This window comes from Papio anubis, chromosome 13 (assembly GCF_008728515.1).
Source record: "Papio anubis isolate 15944 chromosome 13, Panubis1.0, whole genome shotgun sequence".
Classification (NCBI taxonomy): domain Eukaryota; kingdom Metazoa; phylum Chordata; class Mammalia; order Primates; family Cercopithecidae; genus Papio; species Papio anubis.
Window position 1 is genome coordinate 96,662,127 of NC_044988.1, and position 19,416 is coordinate 96,681,542.

The 19,416-nt window shown below is 44.1% G+C and overlaps 1 protein-coding gene across 4 annotated transcripts in view; it reads left to right on the top strand.

Moving 5' to 3' along the window:
• GARNL3 (GTPase activating Rap/RanGAP domain like 3) overlaps window positions 1-19,416 on the top strand; it is a 173,017-nt gene that overhangs the window by 13,201 nt on the left and 140,400 nt on the right. For 3 of the 4 annotated variants that reach the window (XM_017949985.1, XM_017949984.1, XM_017949986.2), the window contains exon 2: window positions 6,525-6,695. In XM_017949985.1, the coding sequence (XP_017805474.1) occupies window positions 6,525-6,695 (171 nt within the window). Of the gene's footprint in view, window positions 1-6,524; window positions 6,696-19,416 lie in introns of those variants that run through there. The other variant, XM_021927639.1, reaches the window with a different exon arrangement.

Here is a 19,416-nt window from a genome sequence, read left to right on the forward strand (position 1 = left end):
ACCTTATTGGGTGAAGAGGTAAAAATGGGCAATCCAGCCTCAGCTGGCTGCTTGAGGTAGACTTTCCAACCATAAGTGTCAGTGATTGCATAGTTTCAGCACAAATAGAAGTAAGGACATAAATATCTATCTTGCATTTTATGACCAGAAAAAAAGTGTCTCTAGAAGCACTGCCAGCCACTAAGTATTCCCCAGTGTCAGTTCCATAGATCAAGCCCAGGTTGATGTTTTGCAGATGGATTGTCTTTGCTCCTGTGCACTTGTCACAGTCCTCGCAAAGCAGCTGCCTGTCAGAGACTGGTAAAGCAGTGGAGCAGGTTTCCTATCCGCCTGACTGAAGCCAGCAGTGACCTCATTCAAGAAAGGCCAGATCAACCTGACATGTTCTCCCTATGCCAGATGAATATCTTTCTAATGCTTTTGGCATTCACATAGTCATGTATTCATTCAGCAGCTATTTGTGGAGACCGCTATGCGCTAAGTGCTTGGGAAACACCGTGAAAAAACAGATGAGGTTCCTGCCCCCTCATGGAGCTGACATTCTAGTGGAGGGAGAAGACCATGTCCCAGTAAACAAATGCGTAACTAGGATGACTTCTGACAGTGATGAGGGCTATGGAGTAGGAGGTTATAGCATATAACGAGTGTGTGTGGGAGGGGGCCAGTTTAGATTTGGCAACAGAGAATCTGGTGTCCACTCCTGATTCGTCCACTGACAGCCAACTGCTCACTGTAGCCTCCCATTGCACCAGCTCTGCAGGGGTTGCTGCTTACTTGGTGGCTGCATCACTCCAACCTCAAAAGCTGATATTGGTTTGAAGACCTGCAAGAATGATGATTTATGCCTGGGTCAAGGGAGTTTTCAGTGAACAGTCAGAACAAGGTGTGTTTAAGACTAAGGGTGCAATTGAGTAGGTGTAGCTCCCTGAAGCTTCCCATGTTCCCTGTGGGATATGGCTGAAGGTCAGTGATCAGGGTGGTGAAGTGGCTGCCAAGTTGAAGGAGCCAAAACTGAGATCTTGTCCTTTTTGCTGTTGTGCTGCATTTAGGGGGTCTCCCTACTAGCATTTGAGATGCCTCTTGGGCATAGTTATGTTCTTCCATGGTCTTTTTTTTTTTTTTTGAGGATGGAGTCTCACCCTGTCACCCAGGCTAGATTACTTAATGGTGTCATCTCAGCTCACTGCAACTTCTGCCTCCCAGGACGTGATTCTCCTGCCTCAGCCTCCCGAGTAGCTGGGATTACAGGCTCATGCCACCATGCCTGGCTAATTTTTTGTATCTTTAGTAGAGGCGGGGTTTCGCCGTGTTGACCAGGCTGGTCTCGAACTCCTGACCTCGTGATCCGCCCACCTCAGCCTCCCAAAGTGTGGTCTCTTTGAGACTTCATAAATTAGGCCTCATCAGGCTTGGCTGTGGCTGCCACAGCTAGAGGGGCCGAATCTGGAGCTCCCAGACAAGTTCTCTAGACTGCTGTTACTTCTTTGTGTCCTTGAGGAGAGGCCTAACTGTGAAATAGGCTGTGTTTCTCTCTGCCCCCATCCCTTTGGACTCACAATACTAAGACTCAAGGCACACCTAGGGCTTGGGAGTCACAGATAGGAGGGGAAAACTGTAAACTGTCTGCTTCTCAGGGCTGTCCTCTATCAAATAGGAAACCACATACATAGAAAAACACTTTCCATAGGAGAGCTGCTCAGGGATACCCCCATGTCCTCTCCTACAGGTCCACTGCCCCTAGAAAGCACCTCCACACTGAATCATCCTTTTCCCTACCTTATTCTGGGATATTTATCCTAGAGCCTTGTGAAATCTGCCTATTGCAATATTTGACATTTTGAGAGAAGCTGTGTTCTCTTGGTGTCTTATTTTTCATCTGCTCCCTGTGGAAACCTCCTGATCTGTACTCCGCATCTGCCCAGTGCTGCCGTTTCTCATAGGTCCTGTGCTCGGTAGTCTTGCATGTTCATCTTTGACTAGAAGCAGCTCTCCTGGGTCATGCACCCACTAATAATGTGCATGGAACCACCTCAACTGCCTCCCACTCTATCGGAGCAATGGTTGCATCTTCTCTTTTAGAACCTGAGCTTGAGGTCTGGCCTCAGGAAGCAGGCAGGGTACAGAGGCAGTAGGAATGTGCCATCTCTTCTTAGCAGTCCCACATTTTCCCATCAGTCCACCCAATTCCCTGTTCCTGTGCTGTATCTGACTCCCTGGCAGGGCTTCCCTTGAATTTCCAACCTTTCCCCCAAAGAGGGTCTTGCCTCTACAGAGGGTCTGGGTGAGTCAGTGTGATTTCCTCTGACCTGTGGCCTTTCTTTGGGCAGGTTCATGTGTATTTTTCGTTAATATCTTTCAAGAGATCTAAGTGGCTCCTAAGACATACTTATCCTTCTCTTCTTCAGCCTGTCCTCAGAAGGTCACCCTTTCTCATTAGAAAGCTGGGCCAGTGAAAAAAACAAAAAGAAGAGGAAACCCTCTGCCCCATCCCACCCTTGCTGCCAGTCCTCACCCCTCCAAATCAAGCCTGGCCAGGACTTCAGGACACACCAGGTCATTTCCCTCACATTACAGGAGAAGTACAGGCTCTCAGTGATCTCTTTCAGTTTCTCTACACTTAATCATATGTAGCAGATCTCAGAGTTCTAGCATGGAGTTTGGCCACTCTCTTGTTTCAATAAGTTGTCTTTATATATTGAGCTATTTTTTGCTTTTTTCCAAGAGTGCCAAGGAGTTATTATGCAAATGGTACTCCACTTCTTTCCAAGAAGTTTTTCAACTGCTATATATTTTAAATAGTGAGAAGATAAAGGTAAAATATGTCAGAAGGTTAAGAGGAACATATTTTTTAAAATTAGAAAGTTAGGACAAGAAAAGATAAAAGAAATGAGTAAATGGATTAAAATTAACAGTGATGAGACAAAATCTGAACAGTTTCAGAAGTCAGAGAATTAGATGAAAGTGCAAAAATGGCCGGGCGCGGTGGCTCAAGCCTGTAATCCCAGCACTTTGGGAGGCCGAGACGGGCGGATCACGAGGTCAGGAGATCGAGACCATCCTGGCTAACACGGTGAAACCCCGTCTCTACTAAAAATACAAAAAATTAGCCGGGCGTGGTGGCGGGCGCCTGTAGTCCCAGCTACTCGGAGGCTGAGGCGGGAGAATGGCGTGAACCCAGGAGGCGGAGCTTGCAGTGAGCCGAGATCGCGCCACCGCACTCCAGCCTGGGAGACACAGCGAGACTCCGTCTCAAAAAAAAAAAAAGAAAGTGCAAAAAAAGAACTCTAAGAGTAAAGTATGGCAAAAATATAAAATTAAATGAGAGAAGAGGTTTAAAAGAGCTAGGCTTTTAAATTTTTAATAAAATCTTAAAGATTAAAGGGCTAGAAAAGAACATGGTAAGATAATTAAATCATCTTAGTATTTAAAGATTAAAAAGCTAAAAGAATGTAAACAATGTGTAAGGATGTCTCTTTCTGTAATATTCCAAATTAAGGATGCGTGTATATTTACTGATGTAGAAAGATGTATAAGACCTCTAGTTTAGAAAGAAAAGCAAGTCACGGAACATTGTATAGTCCAAACATATATATTGCATAAAAGTTTGCAGATAGAGAAAAGAGTGGTAGGAAGCCAAACTACTGAAGTGGTAGGGAGATACTGAAGAGGAAAGGGAGTGGGGTGGGAGGTGTCATGGACCTCGTCAGTCAGTCCCCTTAGATGCCCTCAGGTCCCTTTACTGCACAGATCTGTGCTCTTTTTCCCATCCTGAGTTCCATGGACCTCCAGCACTCACAATGGTGCTCGCAGGTGAACTGCCTTTGCACCCCTGCATCCCACATGTGTAGACAGCTTGAAGGATTCACTTGGACCTTTACATCACCCCATCCTCACTCCCACCCTGCGGCCCTCAGCCAGTGACTGAGGCTGCAGGAAATGGAAGCCTCGCCCCTTGTCTCAGATGGGGACAACTCTGAGATGTCAGTTACCTTGAGCATCAGTGTCCAAAATATAAAGCAAGCTACGTACGTGATTTTACATTTTCTAGTAGCCACATAAAAATTCATTCTAATAAGGGGCTAGGCATGGCGCTCGTGCTTGTAATCCCAACACTTTGGGTGGGAGGATCACTTGAGCTGAGGAGTTTCAGACCACTGTGGGCAACATAGGGAGACCCATGTCTATACAAATAATGTTTTAAAAAATTAGCCGGATGTGATGGTGCACACCTGTGGTCCCAGCTACTTGGGAGGTTGAGGCAGGAGTATCTCCTGAGCCTGGGAAGTCAAAGCTATAGTGAGTTTTGATCATGCCACTGCACTCCACCCTGGGTGGCAGAGTGAGACCCTGTCTCAAAAAAAATTTTTTTACTTAAAAAAAATCATTCTAACAATGTATTTATATCATTCAACATGTAATCAGTGTGAAAAATTAATGAGATATTTTAAATTCATTTTTATTTGTACTAAGTCTTCAAAACCCAGTGTGTAACACACTTCACTTGGGATGCCCCCATTTCAGTTGCTCAGTAGTGGCTAGTGGCTACCCAGTCAGACAGCACAGCATCAGTCACATGGAAGCTGCTCCTCCACAGGGTTCTGCCTGAAACTGAAGTCTCACTGGGTTTCTTCTCGTTCCCTGTCCTGCTTCCTCCACTCCCTTAACGGTACCTTTTGCGGGCACTGCTTAATAAATCTTTTGCATACAAGTATTCTCTTTGTAACTGAAATAAATCTGGAAGGTTCAAAAGAAAGAAAAAAGAAAATGTCTGTCATCCCGAAGCCCTGATTTGTTATTTATTTGTTGGTATATCACTAAGGTAGCTGTAAACTCTAGTGACACTGGGTTTTAGAAGACTCGGGGTTCCTTTGGGTAAAGAACAACTGATAACATAACAGAACCCTGGTTTCTTGTGCTTTGTCATAAGTGGGTGACTTGAGCCTTTGATGTCTAGTTGCTGCCAAGATAAGTGGCCTGAAGCCAGCCTACGGTGATTACCTAGAAGTCTGGGTCAGGTATGCAGCATGTGGCCTCCTGGGCCCAGGAAAGGCGATGGGGGAAGCCAGGTCATCATTTATAAGAGGAATACCAGAGAGACCTGGCAAGAGAGAAGACAAAGGGGATAGATAGGAGGTTATGTGAGTCTTGAGCCCTTCCTGCATTAGGCACAGGTCATTAGAGTGACTTTTTTGGGTTGTTTTGTTTTGTTTTGTTTTGTTTGAGACAGTCTCACTCTGTCACCCAGGCTGGAGTGCAGTGGCGCGATCTCAGCTCACTGCAACCTCTCCCTCCCGGGTTCAAGTGATTCCTTTGCCTCAGCCTCCCAGATAGCTAGGATTACAGGTGTGAGCCACCATGACCGGCCTGTTTTGTTGTTGTTTGTTTTTTAATATGCCTGCAGCCTTGGGTCTAATTGGCACCACTATAGAACTGTCAGAGTGGCCAGTGCCTGTCTGATTCCAAAGCCCCAACTTGTGTGGGGTGGCTCTTCTTGGTCTCCAGCCTCACAGCACTCCCTTCTCATGCGTAAAACCTTTCTGAGCCATTAGGCCATTTTTTTTTCCTCCCTCCCTCCCTCCCTTCCTTCCTTCCTTTCCCTCCCTCCCTTCCTGCCTCTTTCCTTCCCTCAGGACTCCAGCCAGAGATCCAGAGATGTCACATCTTTCTTAAAAAGACATTATAAACAGTCCCCTTGACCAAGGTATTATATAAGATTGCTTTTTATTTTTCCATTTCCAAGTAATTGGATTTTTCTGGCTTGTTTGTCTGTCAGGTGAGGTATAGATGAGTGAAGAGCCCAGCTAATTGGCTCAGAAAATAATTCCAGTCAGAAAGAGCGTGATGCCTACATTTCCTAATAGAGTAGCCCCATCATCCCACAACTGCCTTTTCCACCTTCCTTGATGCATCGTCGGAGAAAGGAGCAGACACATCTCAGGAATGCATTTCTCAGTTTGTTCCTATGAACAAGCCATTTATTAATTCAGCAAGCATTTACTGCTTATATATACTATATGCTATTACTCTTGAATGGTGGGCTTTGGTCCTTGTCTCCAGTGTTGTTGCCAGTCTAGGCCCTTTTTATGGCTTTTCTTGGATTTTTCAATTAGGAGATAAACCAAGTGCTCCTGGACTACCCCAGTGATGGCCACGAGGTCCTACCACTAGTGATTCTCCAAAAGCATTCTAGACATAGCTTCCCTTACCAATTCATACTGCCTTTCTCTAAACAGTCTGTGATTATTCAAATGCTCACTGGGCCTCCTTTTACTTTACACTCCACTGACTTAACTGATTGCTGAGGGATGTAACAGGACTTGGATGGTTCCATGACCCAATGCCTTCCTTGATGCAGTAAGGTCACATGCGGTCTTGATGAGGCCCCTGGGTCTTGAGGGTGCTTCAGTGTCGCCCTCCTCCTTGCTTACCAGTGGGGCGGCCCTTCGGGAGGAGGGTAAAGCAGGCCAGGGATTGGCCTGCCGTTCTTCTCCGTCTCAGTGCCTTTCCTAACTCTTCTGCTTCAGGACAGCAGCCCAGCCTCCAAGCCCACTGATGGACCCGTTAATGAAGGGGCCCTGTGGGAGTCAGATGGCACAAACCATTCTGTGGAAAGCAAAGTCGTCTCTCTCCTTCGGCATTCAGCCCCTTCAGACATGGCCAACGAAAGACCCTGAACTAGAGTCCCAGGTCAACCTGTAAGTAAGTAAAAGAAGCATCATCTCAGTTTGGGCTTATGTTCATTACAGCTTGAAATCCCTTAATGTTAGGAAGAATAGACTTTTTACTTTTGAGGGGATAGTGGGGAGGGAGAGAGGAGTGAATGTTTGGTTGGGAGACTGCATTTCTGTTCTTATTTGTGTATTTAGTAATATTCATTGAGCACCTACTCCATCCAGGTCCTGTGTCAGACATTATGAGCAAAATAGATTCAGTTCTTGTCATCAGTGGGCTTGCAGCATATGGGACAGATAGCCATTAGTCAAATAATCACACAAATAAATACTAACAAATTGTAATAAGCTCTATGAAATGTGCTGCCTTGATTCAATAAACATTTACAGGATGCCTTCTACGTGACAGCAACCTACTGGAGATACTAGAGAATAAGACATTTTACCTACCTTTGAATATAAATAGTATATGGAAGCAAAAACATCCCAATGTAATACAAAATAAATTTTAATAACTAGAATAGACAATACATCAGTAGACTCTAAGGCCTATAGGGTGGTAACTGTGTTTATATATACATATATATATATTTATATTTATATTTTTTTAATATTTACTCCTGAATCCCCAGGCCTTTGTTATGGTGTATGATAATACTTGGATAAATGAATAAGTAAATGTATAAAGATGATACTACAAGAGAGGGGTGCTTAGCTTTCCAGGGGGAATCAAAGGCAGCCAGATGCAACAACATGATTGACTTCAAAACAAATGAGATGCTTCATCAGTTCAATGCAACAAATATTTGTATGCTTACTTACTGTACCCAGTGCTTTTGTGAAGCGAGTTCCTAGATAGGGACATGGATCAGAATCACCAATGGGACTTTAAAAATCATTTATGCCTGAGACCTGCCCCTTGAGATTCTGATTTAGTGGATCTGAAGTGGATGAAGGAAGATACTTTGTCTGCCCTCAAGGAACTCCCTACTTAACCAGGGAGACAGACAAGTCACCAGGTCATGACAGTGATGCTGGAGAAGCAGCGTGAATAACGTACTAAAGGAAACCATCACCTGCCGGAGGACAGGGAAGAGAAGGGGTAACAGTTGAACTTGGCCTCGTAGAATGAGCACTGATCAGGCAAGAGAGAGGGAAGAAGACTTCTTTAAACCGAGGATGCCACAAAGCAAAGGCTCACATGCATGAGGCTGTGTTGATAGACAGTAAACCAGTAGTTCTTAACCCGGGCTTGCATGTGAAAATTACCCAGGGTAGCTTTAAAAACATGGAAGTCCCCCCTGCCCCTCCAAAATTCTGAGGTCTAGGGTGGGACACAAGAACTCGCATTTTTACAAAGCTCCCCAGGTGATTCTCACATGTAGTAGACGTTAAGAAACGCTGCTTTTAAGAAATGTAACCACAAATAAGTGAACACAAAATAATTATGAAGCACTTTATATGCCAAGCAATGGGCACCATTGACATCATGCACTGAAGAAGTGATGCAGTTTGGAATGTAAACGGGTCACATTGTTTAGATAAAATCGTGATGGTCAGTTCTGTGGTGGATTCTTAAGGGAAACTAGCGAAGCCAGGAGTCACTGTTGGCTTTTCAGAGCTTCCACACCTTCCAGAAACTGCCTCTCAGGTGAATAAGATAATTGAATGTCTCCTTGATCTGAAATGGTAATTTCAAATTTCAGGCGATACTGAATTATCTGAGCAAGATGGACCCGGTAGTCTCGCGGGTCCTTAGTGGCCCCAGCGCACTGCAGAGAAAGGGAGGGAACCCAGGGCATCAGCTCCAAAGGTGGGGCGGGTGGGTAGCCCGTCTTCCCTCTTTATCACTAATTAGGAGAAGGAATTTGTGTCTGGGGGGTTTGGAGGTAACCCCAGGACCCTCAGCGCTGCAGCTCGGGGCAAGAGTTAAAGTCCCCGCAGTGGAGCTTGTCTCCGCAATGGAGCTTGTCCCCGCAGTGGAGCTTGCCCGCGCTGCCCCCTTTCCAGACTGCAAGGGCCACAGTGCACCGCGCGGATGACTTGTAACAGGGGCGGGCAGGAGCACTGGAGAGCCTATGAGCACAGCGGAAGCATCCCGAGGGTCCGCCTTCCGGCTCTATTGGTGAATCCGATTAGGGGTGGGACCGAGCCGTGGTGATTGGCGGCCGGAGGGACAGCAAAGGTGCCACGCGCTTGGTGGTGGGGGCTGCGGGACTGCGGCTGCTGCCGGGTAGGACCAGGTAGTGTGCACATCTCCGTCCTTAGGAAGGAGCCCAGCAACAGATTCTGGACTTGAGTGGCCTCACCCGCTGATGTCACCCAGCTGCATGTAGGAATGGGTGGAGTCAGGCCTTGCTCTGGACCCCAGATTTAGGGGCCGGACTTGAAACCAAATTCCAAGCAGCCAGAGAGTGGGTTCCCTGGAAAGATGTGTCTTTAAGAACCACTGCCATTTTGTGGGCTGCCTATTCATTAACTCATTCATTGAACAAATATTTATCGATCACCTGTGTACCAGGCACCTTGCCCAAGCATCCTAAATGCATTTTCTCATTTGTTCACAAAACCCCAATGAGATAGGTGCTGTTATCTCCACTTTACAGGTAAGGGTGCGGAGGCCCAGCCTTTTCTGGGACGCACAGCTTGGAAGTGACAGAACAAGGACTGGACTTCGGTCTGTCTGGTCCAGTGCCCATCTCTTAACCTCAGCGCACTCAGGCGTGCAGTCAGGAGAAAATTATTTATGGGATGGCAGCGTCCACAGGGCTTCTCGGTGCTGTCCAGTGAAGTATATAACAGTCCAGTGCTGAACACCAATGAAGTTGACCAAGCACCAAGTAAGGTCTTACACTAGGTACCACAGTACCACAAAGACGTACTTTGAAGTTGGTGCTTCTTAGGGAGTGGTAGGCAATGAACCTGTGAAGGGAGACAGAAATCAACCCATTGGGGAGTGGGAGCCGTTGGTCTTGACTCTCTAGACGGGGCCTTAGCATGCTCAGATTTGAAAGTTGGAAAGATAAGTGGCCTCAGTAGGCAACTGGATTTCAGTAGGATGAGGCTGGTGGCAGGGAGACCTATCAGAGCAGAAGATATGAAGGTTAAGAGTTCTGATGAGCAACAGGAATGATGGGATTGATTTGGGAAGTATTTTGAGAAAGATTAGAGTGGATCTGGTAAGCGTATGAGTTGTGGGGTGAGGAAGTGAGGCTCAGAGCTTCAACTCAGGGGGCTGAGTAGTTGGTGTTGTCAATAAGAGGGCACTGAGATGAGAAAGCACAAAATATAAGATAGAATAAAGCAAAGATCATGTAGAAAATGACATCAGGGGCCAGGCGCGGTGGCTCATGCCCTTAATCCCAGCAATTTGAGAGGCCAACGTGGGTGGATCACCTGAGGTCAGGAGTTTGAGACCAGCCTGGCCAACAAGGTGAAACCCCGTCTCTACTGAAAATACAAAAAATCAGCCAGGTGGGGTGACACGTGCCTGTAGTCCCAGCTGCTTGGGAGGCTGAGGCAGGAGAATCACTTTAGCCCAGGAGGCGGAGGTTGCAGTGAGCCGAGATTGCGTCACAGCACTCCAGCCTGGGCAGCACAGTGAGACTCTGTCTCCAAAAAAAAAAAAAAATTGCAGTCATGGCTGAAGAAGGGTACAGTAACATCTTTGGGAACAGGAGGCACTTAGGAAAGTCTTCTTGGAGAGAAGGTCAAATGGACCTTGAGAAAGGAGTAGACCTTTCTTCTTTCCTTTTTTTTTTTTTTTTTGCATCAATTTTAATAGGCAGGGATTGGGGAGGAGAGGATTCTAGATGGCGAGATTGACATGGCAAAGGCACAAAGCAGGGGCACTCTTTCAGCACACTTTTGAGAAATAACAGCTGTCCTGGTTTGCCTCTTGTGTGGTGAAGTAGTGAAAGTCTGGAAAGTCAAATTGAGGGACATATTGTGCACGATGTTGTACTGAATCCTGGGGTCATTGGGAGGTGCTGAATGGCTTTTGAGACAGGCAAGTGGTGGTTTGATGTCTGCTTTAGAAAATTAGTTTCACTGTTGTGTATACTGAAGAGCCCAGTTACGGGCTGGACCAGTGAGGGGTTTGTTGGTTGTAAGTGACAGGAACCCAACTCAAATTAGCTTAGGCCAAAAAGAGAATGTATGGGTTCATGGAACCCAAACTAAGAAAAGAGACAGATCTGGCTTCAGGGCTGATTAGATCCAGGGCCTCAATGCTGTCAAGTCAGATCGTTATCTCCTATTCCTTCACCTCCTATTCTCTCTTTCCCCATGCTTCTTGCTGCCTGCCAGCCTCCCTGTCCTCGACTGTCCATAGTTTACTTTTTGATCTTTTGAGCAAAGTTGCCATGTGTTTGAGTTTGTCACCAAGGCATTATACAAATATTAGGCAATTTTGTTATTTCGATATGTTTTTAATTTTTTTAATTATTTTTAGTTTTCGTGGGTACATAGTAGGTGTATATATTTATGAGATACATGAGATATTTTGATACAGTTATGCAATGTGTTATAATCACATCAGAGTAATTGGGGTATCCCTCGCCTTAAGCATTTATTCTTTGTGTTACAAATAACCCAATTATACTCTTTTAGTTATTTAAAAATGTATGATTAAATTATTTTTTACTACAGTCACCTTGTTGTGCTAGCAAATACTAGGTCTTACTCATCCTTTCCATTTTTTTTGTACTCACTAATTAACGCTTTCCACTAGCCCCTGTCCCCTACTACCCTTCCCAATCTCTGGAAGCCCTCCGCCTACTCTCTACCTCCGTGAGTTCAATTATTTTAATATTTAGTTCCACAAATAAGTGAAAACATGCGAAGTTTGTATTTAGACCCTTTTTAATAGCTTTCAAAAGCTTTGAAATACCTAGTTTGTTCCTAAGTATAGGGCTACTGTGTTTTAAAACAAGTGCCAGAAAGTACCTTTTAGTTTACTGTTAGGAGGAATTCTATTCCCCTGCCCTTATGTTTCCATAAGAAACTTCTGCTTTACTCCCATGGAAGAGAGAGGTTGGAAGGAAGGGCGGCTGACTCGTCCCCTGCCTCCTTTCCTCTCTCCCTTTTGGGATCTGGTTGCCCACAGAGCTTGTATGTTACCTCGCCTCCTGTTTCTATGTGGGTAGGCCTGGGGGCCCATCTGTTTCCATTCCCCTGTTGGAACTTGACAGTCCTGAGACTATTTCCCTTGCAGCCGACCTGGCAGGTGTCTACCTCTCTGCAGATCAGACTCTCCCACAGGAGGGTTGCCCCAGGGTCTAAACTTGTGGGAAGTAGTAGAAAGCTCATTTGGCTTTTGGATTCAGCTTTGTTTGCCAATGAAATACTGACCACTGACAGCAAGGAAATTTCTTATTTTCTTTTTCTTTTTTTTTTTTCTTTTTTTGAGACAGGGTCTCACTCCATTGTCCAAGCTGGAGTGCAGTGGTGTGATCTCAGTTCACTGCAACCTCCACTTCCTGGGCTCAAGTGATCCTCCCACCTCAGCCTCCTGAGTAGCTAGGACCACAGGTGCGTGCTACCGTGCCCAGTTAATGTTTTTGTATTTTTGATAGAGACATGGTTTCGCCATGTTGCCCGGGCTGGTCTTGAACTCCTAAACTCAAGGAGATCTGCCTGCCTCAGCCTCCCAAAGTGCTTGGATTACAGGAATGAGCCACTGCACCTGGCCGATATTTTGTTTTTCATTTGCCTGACTCCTGTCACTAATTCCCAGCTAATTCCAAAAAGACAAGAAAGGGTTGGTTTATTAATAAGTTCCCAAAGCTCCAACAACTATGAGACAGGTGAGGATTTTTGGGCTGGGGCTGGGTTTTCTTTTTTATTCCCTTTATCTTCCCTGTCTTAATAGAGTACCTGGCATGTAGAAAGTGCTTACTATTTGTTGCGTGTAAGTTAAGGGTACTAGAGTAGAGATGCCAGTTAGAAGACCTCAGCAGCAGTGAAGGTCTGAGCTAAATTAAAGAAAGTAAAAATGGAAAAGGGAGAAGGGGCAAGAAACTATGACAGGGTGGAATTCTACAAGTATTCTCATGTGCAAAATGGCATATACAAGATTATGGTTCGGGTGCAGTGGCTCACACCTGTAATCCCAGCACTTTGGGAGGCTGAGGTGGGTGGACCACTTGAGCCCAGGAGTTCAAGACCAGCCTGGGCAATATGATGAAACCCCATCTCTACCAAAGATGCAGGAAAATTAGCCGGGCATGGTGGTGTGTGCCTGTGGTCTCAGCTACCTGGGAGGCTGAGGTGGGAGGATCACCTGAGCCTGGGAAGTTGAGGCTGCAATGAGCCCTGATTGTGTCACTGCACTTCTGCCTGGGTGATAGAGAACTTGTCTTAAAAAATATATAAAAATTTTTTTAAAAAAGATTATGCATTGCAGCATCATTAGTAATAGAAAAGATTGAAAACCTTTTAACTAGGGGCTTGGTTAAGTAAAATATGGTATGTCTACTCAATATAAGAAAAAGTACAGGCCGGGCGCGGTGGCTCAAGCCTGTAATCCCAGCACTTTGGGAGGCCGAGATGGGCGGATCACGAGGTCAGGAGATCGAGACCATCCTGGCTAACACGGTGAAACCCCGTCTCTACTAAGAAATACAAAAAAAATAGCCGGGCGAGGTGGCGGGCGCCTGTAGTCCCAGCTACTCGGGAGGCTGAGGCCGGAGAATGGCGTGAACCCGGGAGGCGGAGCTTGTAGTGAGCTGAGATCCGGCCACTGCACTCCAGCCTGGGCTACAGAGCGAGACTCCGTCTCAAAAAAAAAAAAAAAAGAAAAAGTACAAGAGGCCAGGTGTGGTGGCTCACGCCTGTAATCCCAGCACTTTGGGAGGCCGAAGTGGGTAGATCACCTGAGGTCAGCAGTTTGAGACCAGCCTGGCCAATATGGAGAAAACCTGTCTCTACTAAAAATACAAAAAATTAGCCAGACGTAGTGGTGGACGCCTGTAATCCCAGCTACTTAGGAGGCTGAGGCAGGAGAATCGCTTGAACCCAGGAGGCAGAGGTGGCAGGGAGCCGAGATCGCACTATTGGGCTCCAACCTGGGCAACAAGAGTGCAACTCCATCTAAAAAATAGAAGGAATACAAGAACTTCTTTGTTACTGATTTAGAAGGATTGCTGAGATACATTAAATGAAAAGAACAAGGAGTAGGATTTTGTGTAGTGTGCTACCATTTGTGTAAAAAAGGGGGAAAGGGGAAGATATATTTCTTTTTTTAAAAAATACATACAATACCTCTGGGAGTTACGCAAGAAAAAATAAAGGTTGCCTGTGGGGAGAGGAAATGGGGGGCTGGGAGGCAGAAGATAGGGAGACGTTTTCCTGTACAGTCTTGTATACTCTGAGTTTTGAACCAACTGAATGTGTTATCTCTTTAAATAATAAAATACAAATACATAGATACAGTCATACACGTTTCAAAAGCAACATGGTGGTGGGAGCAGTAGCAGGCCTAGTGACTGATTCGATGTGGGATGTGAGAGAAGACATGGGAGATGACTCTGAACTTTGCAGCCTGAGTGACTGGCAAAAGGGCAGCCTTTTGCTAACAGAGTCAGGAATGCAGGAGTGGCAGTAAGTCTGATTAGGGGCACATGATATTTTGGGGGCTACTGGGGTATCCATGGAACCGTGTCCAGTATTTTGAAATCTGAGTTTTCAGTTGGGGAGAAAGATTCGAGTTGGAGATTTGGTTTGGAGAGTCATTAGAACAGAGCTAGTATGTGAAGACTCAGGCACGATTGAGATTTTCAGGGAGGGAGGTGGACTGAATAGAAGGGAGAGGGATGCGGATCTTCACCAGTCAAGGTGACACAGAGTTAAGGATGCTGCTCATAGACTGCAAGCACGGAACAGAACTCATTTGTTGCTGCTCCTTGTGCCCTAAGAACAGGGAGGAGGATGGTCTCACTCCCTGCCAGGACGTCCTGGCCCTTTTCTGGATGCCAATGCTCACTGTTGAGCTCAGCATCCCCTGCAGGAATAACTGCTAAAAGTAATCATTTTTCCTCAAGGAGGTTATGCCATTACTAAGAATTCTATTCCTTTGACTATTTCAGTCTTCACTTCTTTCAACTTTCATATTCCTCAAGGACCAGTAACCCATTTTTGGTGCTAACCTCATCTCAAAGTACAGTACAGCACACCATAAGGGCACACTATAAATAGGGATTAGATAGTATTACTATTTTTAATCAGTGCTTTTAAGAGGCAAAAGGCAATTGTTTGGGCTGTCCTGCCCTAAATTCACCTTAGCCAGCACTCATTTTTATAAATCTAATTTTGTCCTTAGAAACAGGCTGGTTGTTTTCTTGTCATCTCGTATAGTAATAAATGTTCTTAGTTCAAATACTTTTTCTTCCTGTGTTTCCATAAGTTTGGCTTATCTATTATTTTGCTTTCTGTGAAGAACATCCCCCCTTCCCTCATCACTCTCAATCACCATTGATTTCATAGTTTTTTTTTTTTTCAGGAGACTGTCTCAGAATCAGAGCAGCTTAGTGAAGTAAACATTTTAGAAAATCTTTCAAAAATATAGTTTGACCTTAAAAGCACAGAGTAAGCTGCTTTTCTTCCACTACGTGGTCTGAATGTGTCTGAAGAAAAACAGAGCACAGATAACATGGAGTGGACCTAAATTGGTCCAGAAATTTGGAATACAATACAGAGACCATTTGAAAAGTAGCTCCGTGCCCCCCGATCCCTTAATGCAAAATTCATGTCAGTTCTACAGCATTTATTTTTATGTTTGAGACTAAGAATTTCTCACATATTGGTATTGGCAATGAAAGGGATCAGAATATGCCGCCCCAAAATACACCACTTTGGCAGAAGGATTATTTTGAGCTGAAGGCAGTTGAAAAAAAGCAGACACAGGAAGAACTCTCTGCCCTTTTTCTATCTGCCTAAAAGCAGGGCATAAATTTCCCCTTGTGAAGATGCCCCCTCCCCTTGCCTGCACCAAGAGGAGAACAACACCTATCACCAGAGATGGAGATAGAGATGAGACAAATGCTACTAAATAACCTTTAACTACCATTAGTTTCCCCCACATATACCTTCTAACAAGTTACCAGCCCTAGAAACCCCAAACCCTTTTTCCTTTGTCTAGTCACTTCTCCACAATTTATCACCCTCTGTCAAAATAGTATATAAGCCCCCCAGTGTAAGTGCCTTTTGGATTTTTATTTGTTTTCTGTGGAACGTCCCTGCATGTAAAATTAAACATAAAACGTGTATACTTTTTCTCCTGTCAATCTGTCTTTTTCCAGTTAAATTTGCAGGCCTCAGGGAGAAAACTAAGAGGGTAGAGGAAAAGTTTTTCTTCCCTGATGGTTATGTTCCTAAAGCAAGAAAATTGTAGACTACAGCAAATTCTGGCTTGCCCCTAGACATCTACAGAGAACTTTTTTCTTCTCTGTTGATGAGAAGCATGGATACACAGCCTGTTTATTCAAATATTTATTGTGTAAGCTGGACACCACAGTAAGTGCTTCATGTGTCTTTTTTCATTAAATCCAGTGGGAAGGCACTATGATGATAAGTATTTGTTGAGTTAACTCGTTAATCAAACCATCAAACCCCATTATATAGTTGTAGGAACTGAGGTCCATGAAGGCGATATTTATTGCCTAAGATCAGGCAGTGAGTTAGTGGTGAGTCAGACAGGGCTAAGTAGATACCAAGCAACATTTATGCACATATAATTTCTCTACACATGTAGATATTTATTTAAGTTTAAGTGCTGAGTTCTATATTTTCTGTATATGATCTTTGTTTTGGAATTTTTTGTTAAGCTATAATTTACATGCAATGAAATGCAGATATCTTAAATATACAGTGGAATGAATTTTGACAGTTGTAACTGATTGATTTTTTAATGTTATGGTGTCAGTCAGTTCCTCTTAATTGCATTACCTATGTATTGAGAAACATCAATCTCTAGACATAGGGAATGTCATCATGAACTGACAGCTAGTGAGCCATGTCACAATTTATTCACTGTGATTGCTCCCACAGTATTTTCTTTGTTCACTTCTATTAGTGGCATCGTATTAACCCCTGAAACGAATTTTTTTGGATGAACCTGAGGCAATATTTATAGCATTTTTATGTCTGACTCAAAAACGAATTTCATGAATATGCTGTATAAGGCAGTTCGCTTCAGCTGTTAGTGGAATTGTGAGCCGAGGGATTGTCTCATGGGCCTGACCCTACAGAAAGTTATGAACTGGTCTATGTATTTGCCCTGTCCCTTCTTTAGACACTTCCCCAATATAGCTGGCCTCACCCTCCCCTGTTACTCCCAGCCTCCTTTACAGAAGGAAAAAAACTGAGGGAACATGATGGCTCTCCTCAGATATTTGAGATATTTGAAGGGCTTTCCTATACAAGTGATTTTAACTTGTTTTATATGGCCCCAAAGGACTGGCTGACTTGCTTGCATTCATTCATTCTTTCATTTAACAAAACCCTACCAAGTACTAAGTCTGTACCAGATAGTATGTTAGGTGTTTAGGCTCAGTACTGAAAAAAACCAACAGGGAACCCATTGTGAAGCTTAAATTGTAGGTGGGGAGGCGGGTGTTAATCAGATACCCTCTTTGTAATTCCTAGTTTGGGAGGGAGAGTCAGGAAGAAGGAGGAGTTTGGAGGGGGCATTCTAGGAGCTAAGGGCAGCTCAGCAAATGGAAAGGAATAGGAGAAAGGCTGTATGGCTGGAGTGCTGAGCGGGGAGTGGTGCCAGACTAGGCAGGTGGTTGGGGGTGTGGGAGTGATGGTGAAGAAGTTAAGAAAAGATGAAGGATGTAGGTGTAGGACCAGCTGGTGGAGATAAAGGTGTGATGGATTTCAACTCAATATAGAAAAAAGCTGTTTAACAGGAAGAAGGGAGGACCTGGGTTGTGGGGGTGTTTCTTATCACTGAGAGTGTGCAAGTAGAGACTGGATGGCTATTTTTCAAGTATCTGGTAAAGGCTTCACAATTGCAGATAAAAGATTAGACACTAGAAGGTCCTTAAGTCTCTGGACTTGGAAGTCTCTGAAGTCTCTTCTAACCCAGTGAAAGAGACAGAGATGAGATGGCTTCCTGGGATTTTGTAGAGAAGATGCCTTTCATTGGCATCTAGTGGGTGGGAAATGAGTTGATCAGCATCTCTTAGGGTGACTGTAACAGAATCACCTATTAAATGTATTTCAGTTTAAAATTTAGGTGCTTGGATCCCTTTCCTGAAGATTCTGATTGAGGAGGTCTAGGGTAGGAACTGGACATTTACTTATTTAGATGAAAAAAATTATAAAGCAAACTTTAAAACTTTTACCTGGAACAATAGAGACTATCTTTAGGAAATCATGATGGTGAAGGATTTCTTAAGTCAGAAAAACAAAGACCATAAAGGAAAAGATTGAAAATATCTACATTAGAATTTGAAAACTTAATGCTTGCTCAAAGATATCAGAAACAAAATTTGAAAAGAAAAACAACTATCTGGAAGTTGTAACAGAAAAAGTTTGGTAATTTGTTAACAAAAAAGGGTTGGTATTCAGAATATACAAATAATATCTACAAATTCTCACGCCTATAATCCCAGCACTTTGGGAGGCCGAGGCAGGCAGATCACTTGAGATCAGGAGTTTGAGATCAGCCTGGCCAACATGGTGAAACCCCATCTCTATTAAAAATACAAAAATTAACCAGATGTGGTGGCACGTGCCTGTAATCCCAGCCACTTGGGAGGCTGAGGCAGGAGAATCACTTGAACCCGAGAGGCAGAGGTTACAATGAGCCAAGATCGTGCCACTGCACTCCAGCATGGGTGACAGAGTGAGATTCTGTCTCAGAAAAAAAAAAAAAATCTACCAATTAATTGGAAAAACACCAACAACATACAAAAAAGGAGGGGGCAAAAGATTTGGAAGAGGCAAACCATGGAAAACATAGCCCAAAAGGCCAATAAGCAAAGAAGAAGATGTTCACGCTCTTGAGCTATCAGAGGAATGCAAATTAAAGCCATACCTCAGTGAGACATCGTTTCATATTCCTCAGACTGGCAAAAACTAATGTCCGACAATCCCAAGTGTTAGCGAGACTCTGGAGCAACTAGAATGCATATGCTGCTCATGAGAGGGTAAAGTGGCACACTCACTTTGGAAAGCGAATGTGACACTATGTAGAAAAAATAACAGTGCACACATCATGACCTTGCAGCTTCACTCCCGGGTATGGAATCTAGGGATATGATTGCACTGGTATTCAAGGTGGCATGTAAAAGGATGTTCTTTACAGCATTATTTAAACATTGGAAACAACCAAAATGTCCAACAATAGGAGAATGGAGGACATTGATGCAGCAGGTATCATATAGCAGTTATAGTGGGTGGGTTAGAGCTACAGGCATCACCGTGAACAAATCTCAAGAGCAAATTGTTCAGCCAGAGGAGTTAGTTGCAGGAAGATATGCATGCTATGTAGTATTTACTTGTGTAAATTTTTAAAATATGCTAAACAATGCAGTATATTGGAAATGAGTAAGTACATAGTATAAATATAAAACTATGAGCAGGAAGTATAAGCCCAATTAGTGATTGTTTCAGGGGAGGGAGAGATGAAAATGGGGTCAGGGAGAGGTACACAGGAGTTTTATATCTGTAATGTTCATTATATTGTTCTTCATTATTCTGTATCTTGAAATATTTCATAATAAAACAAGTTAGAGAC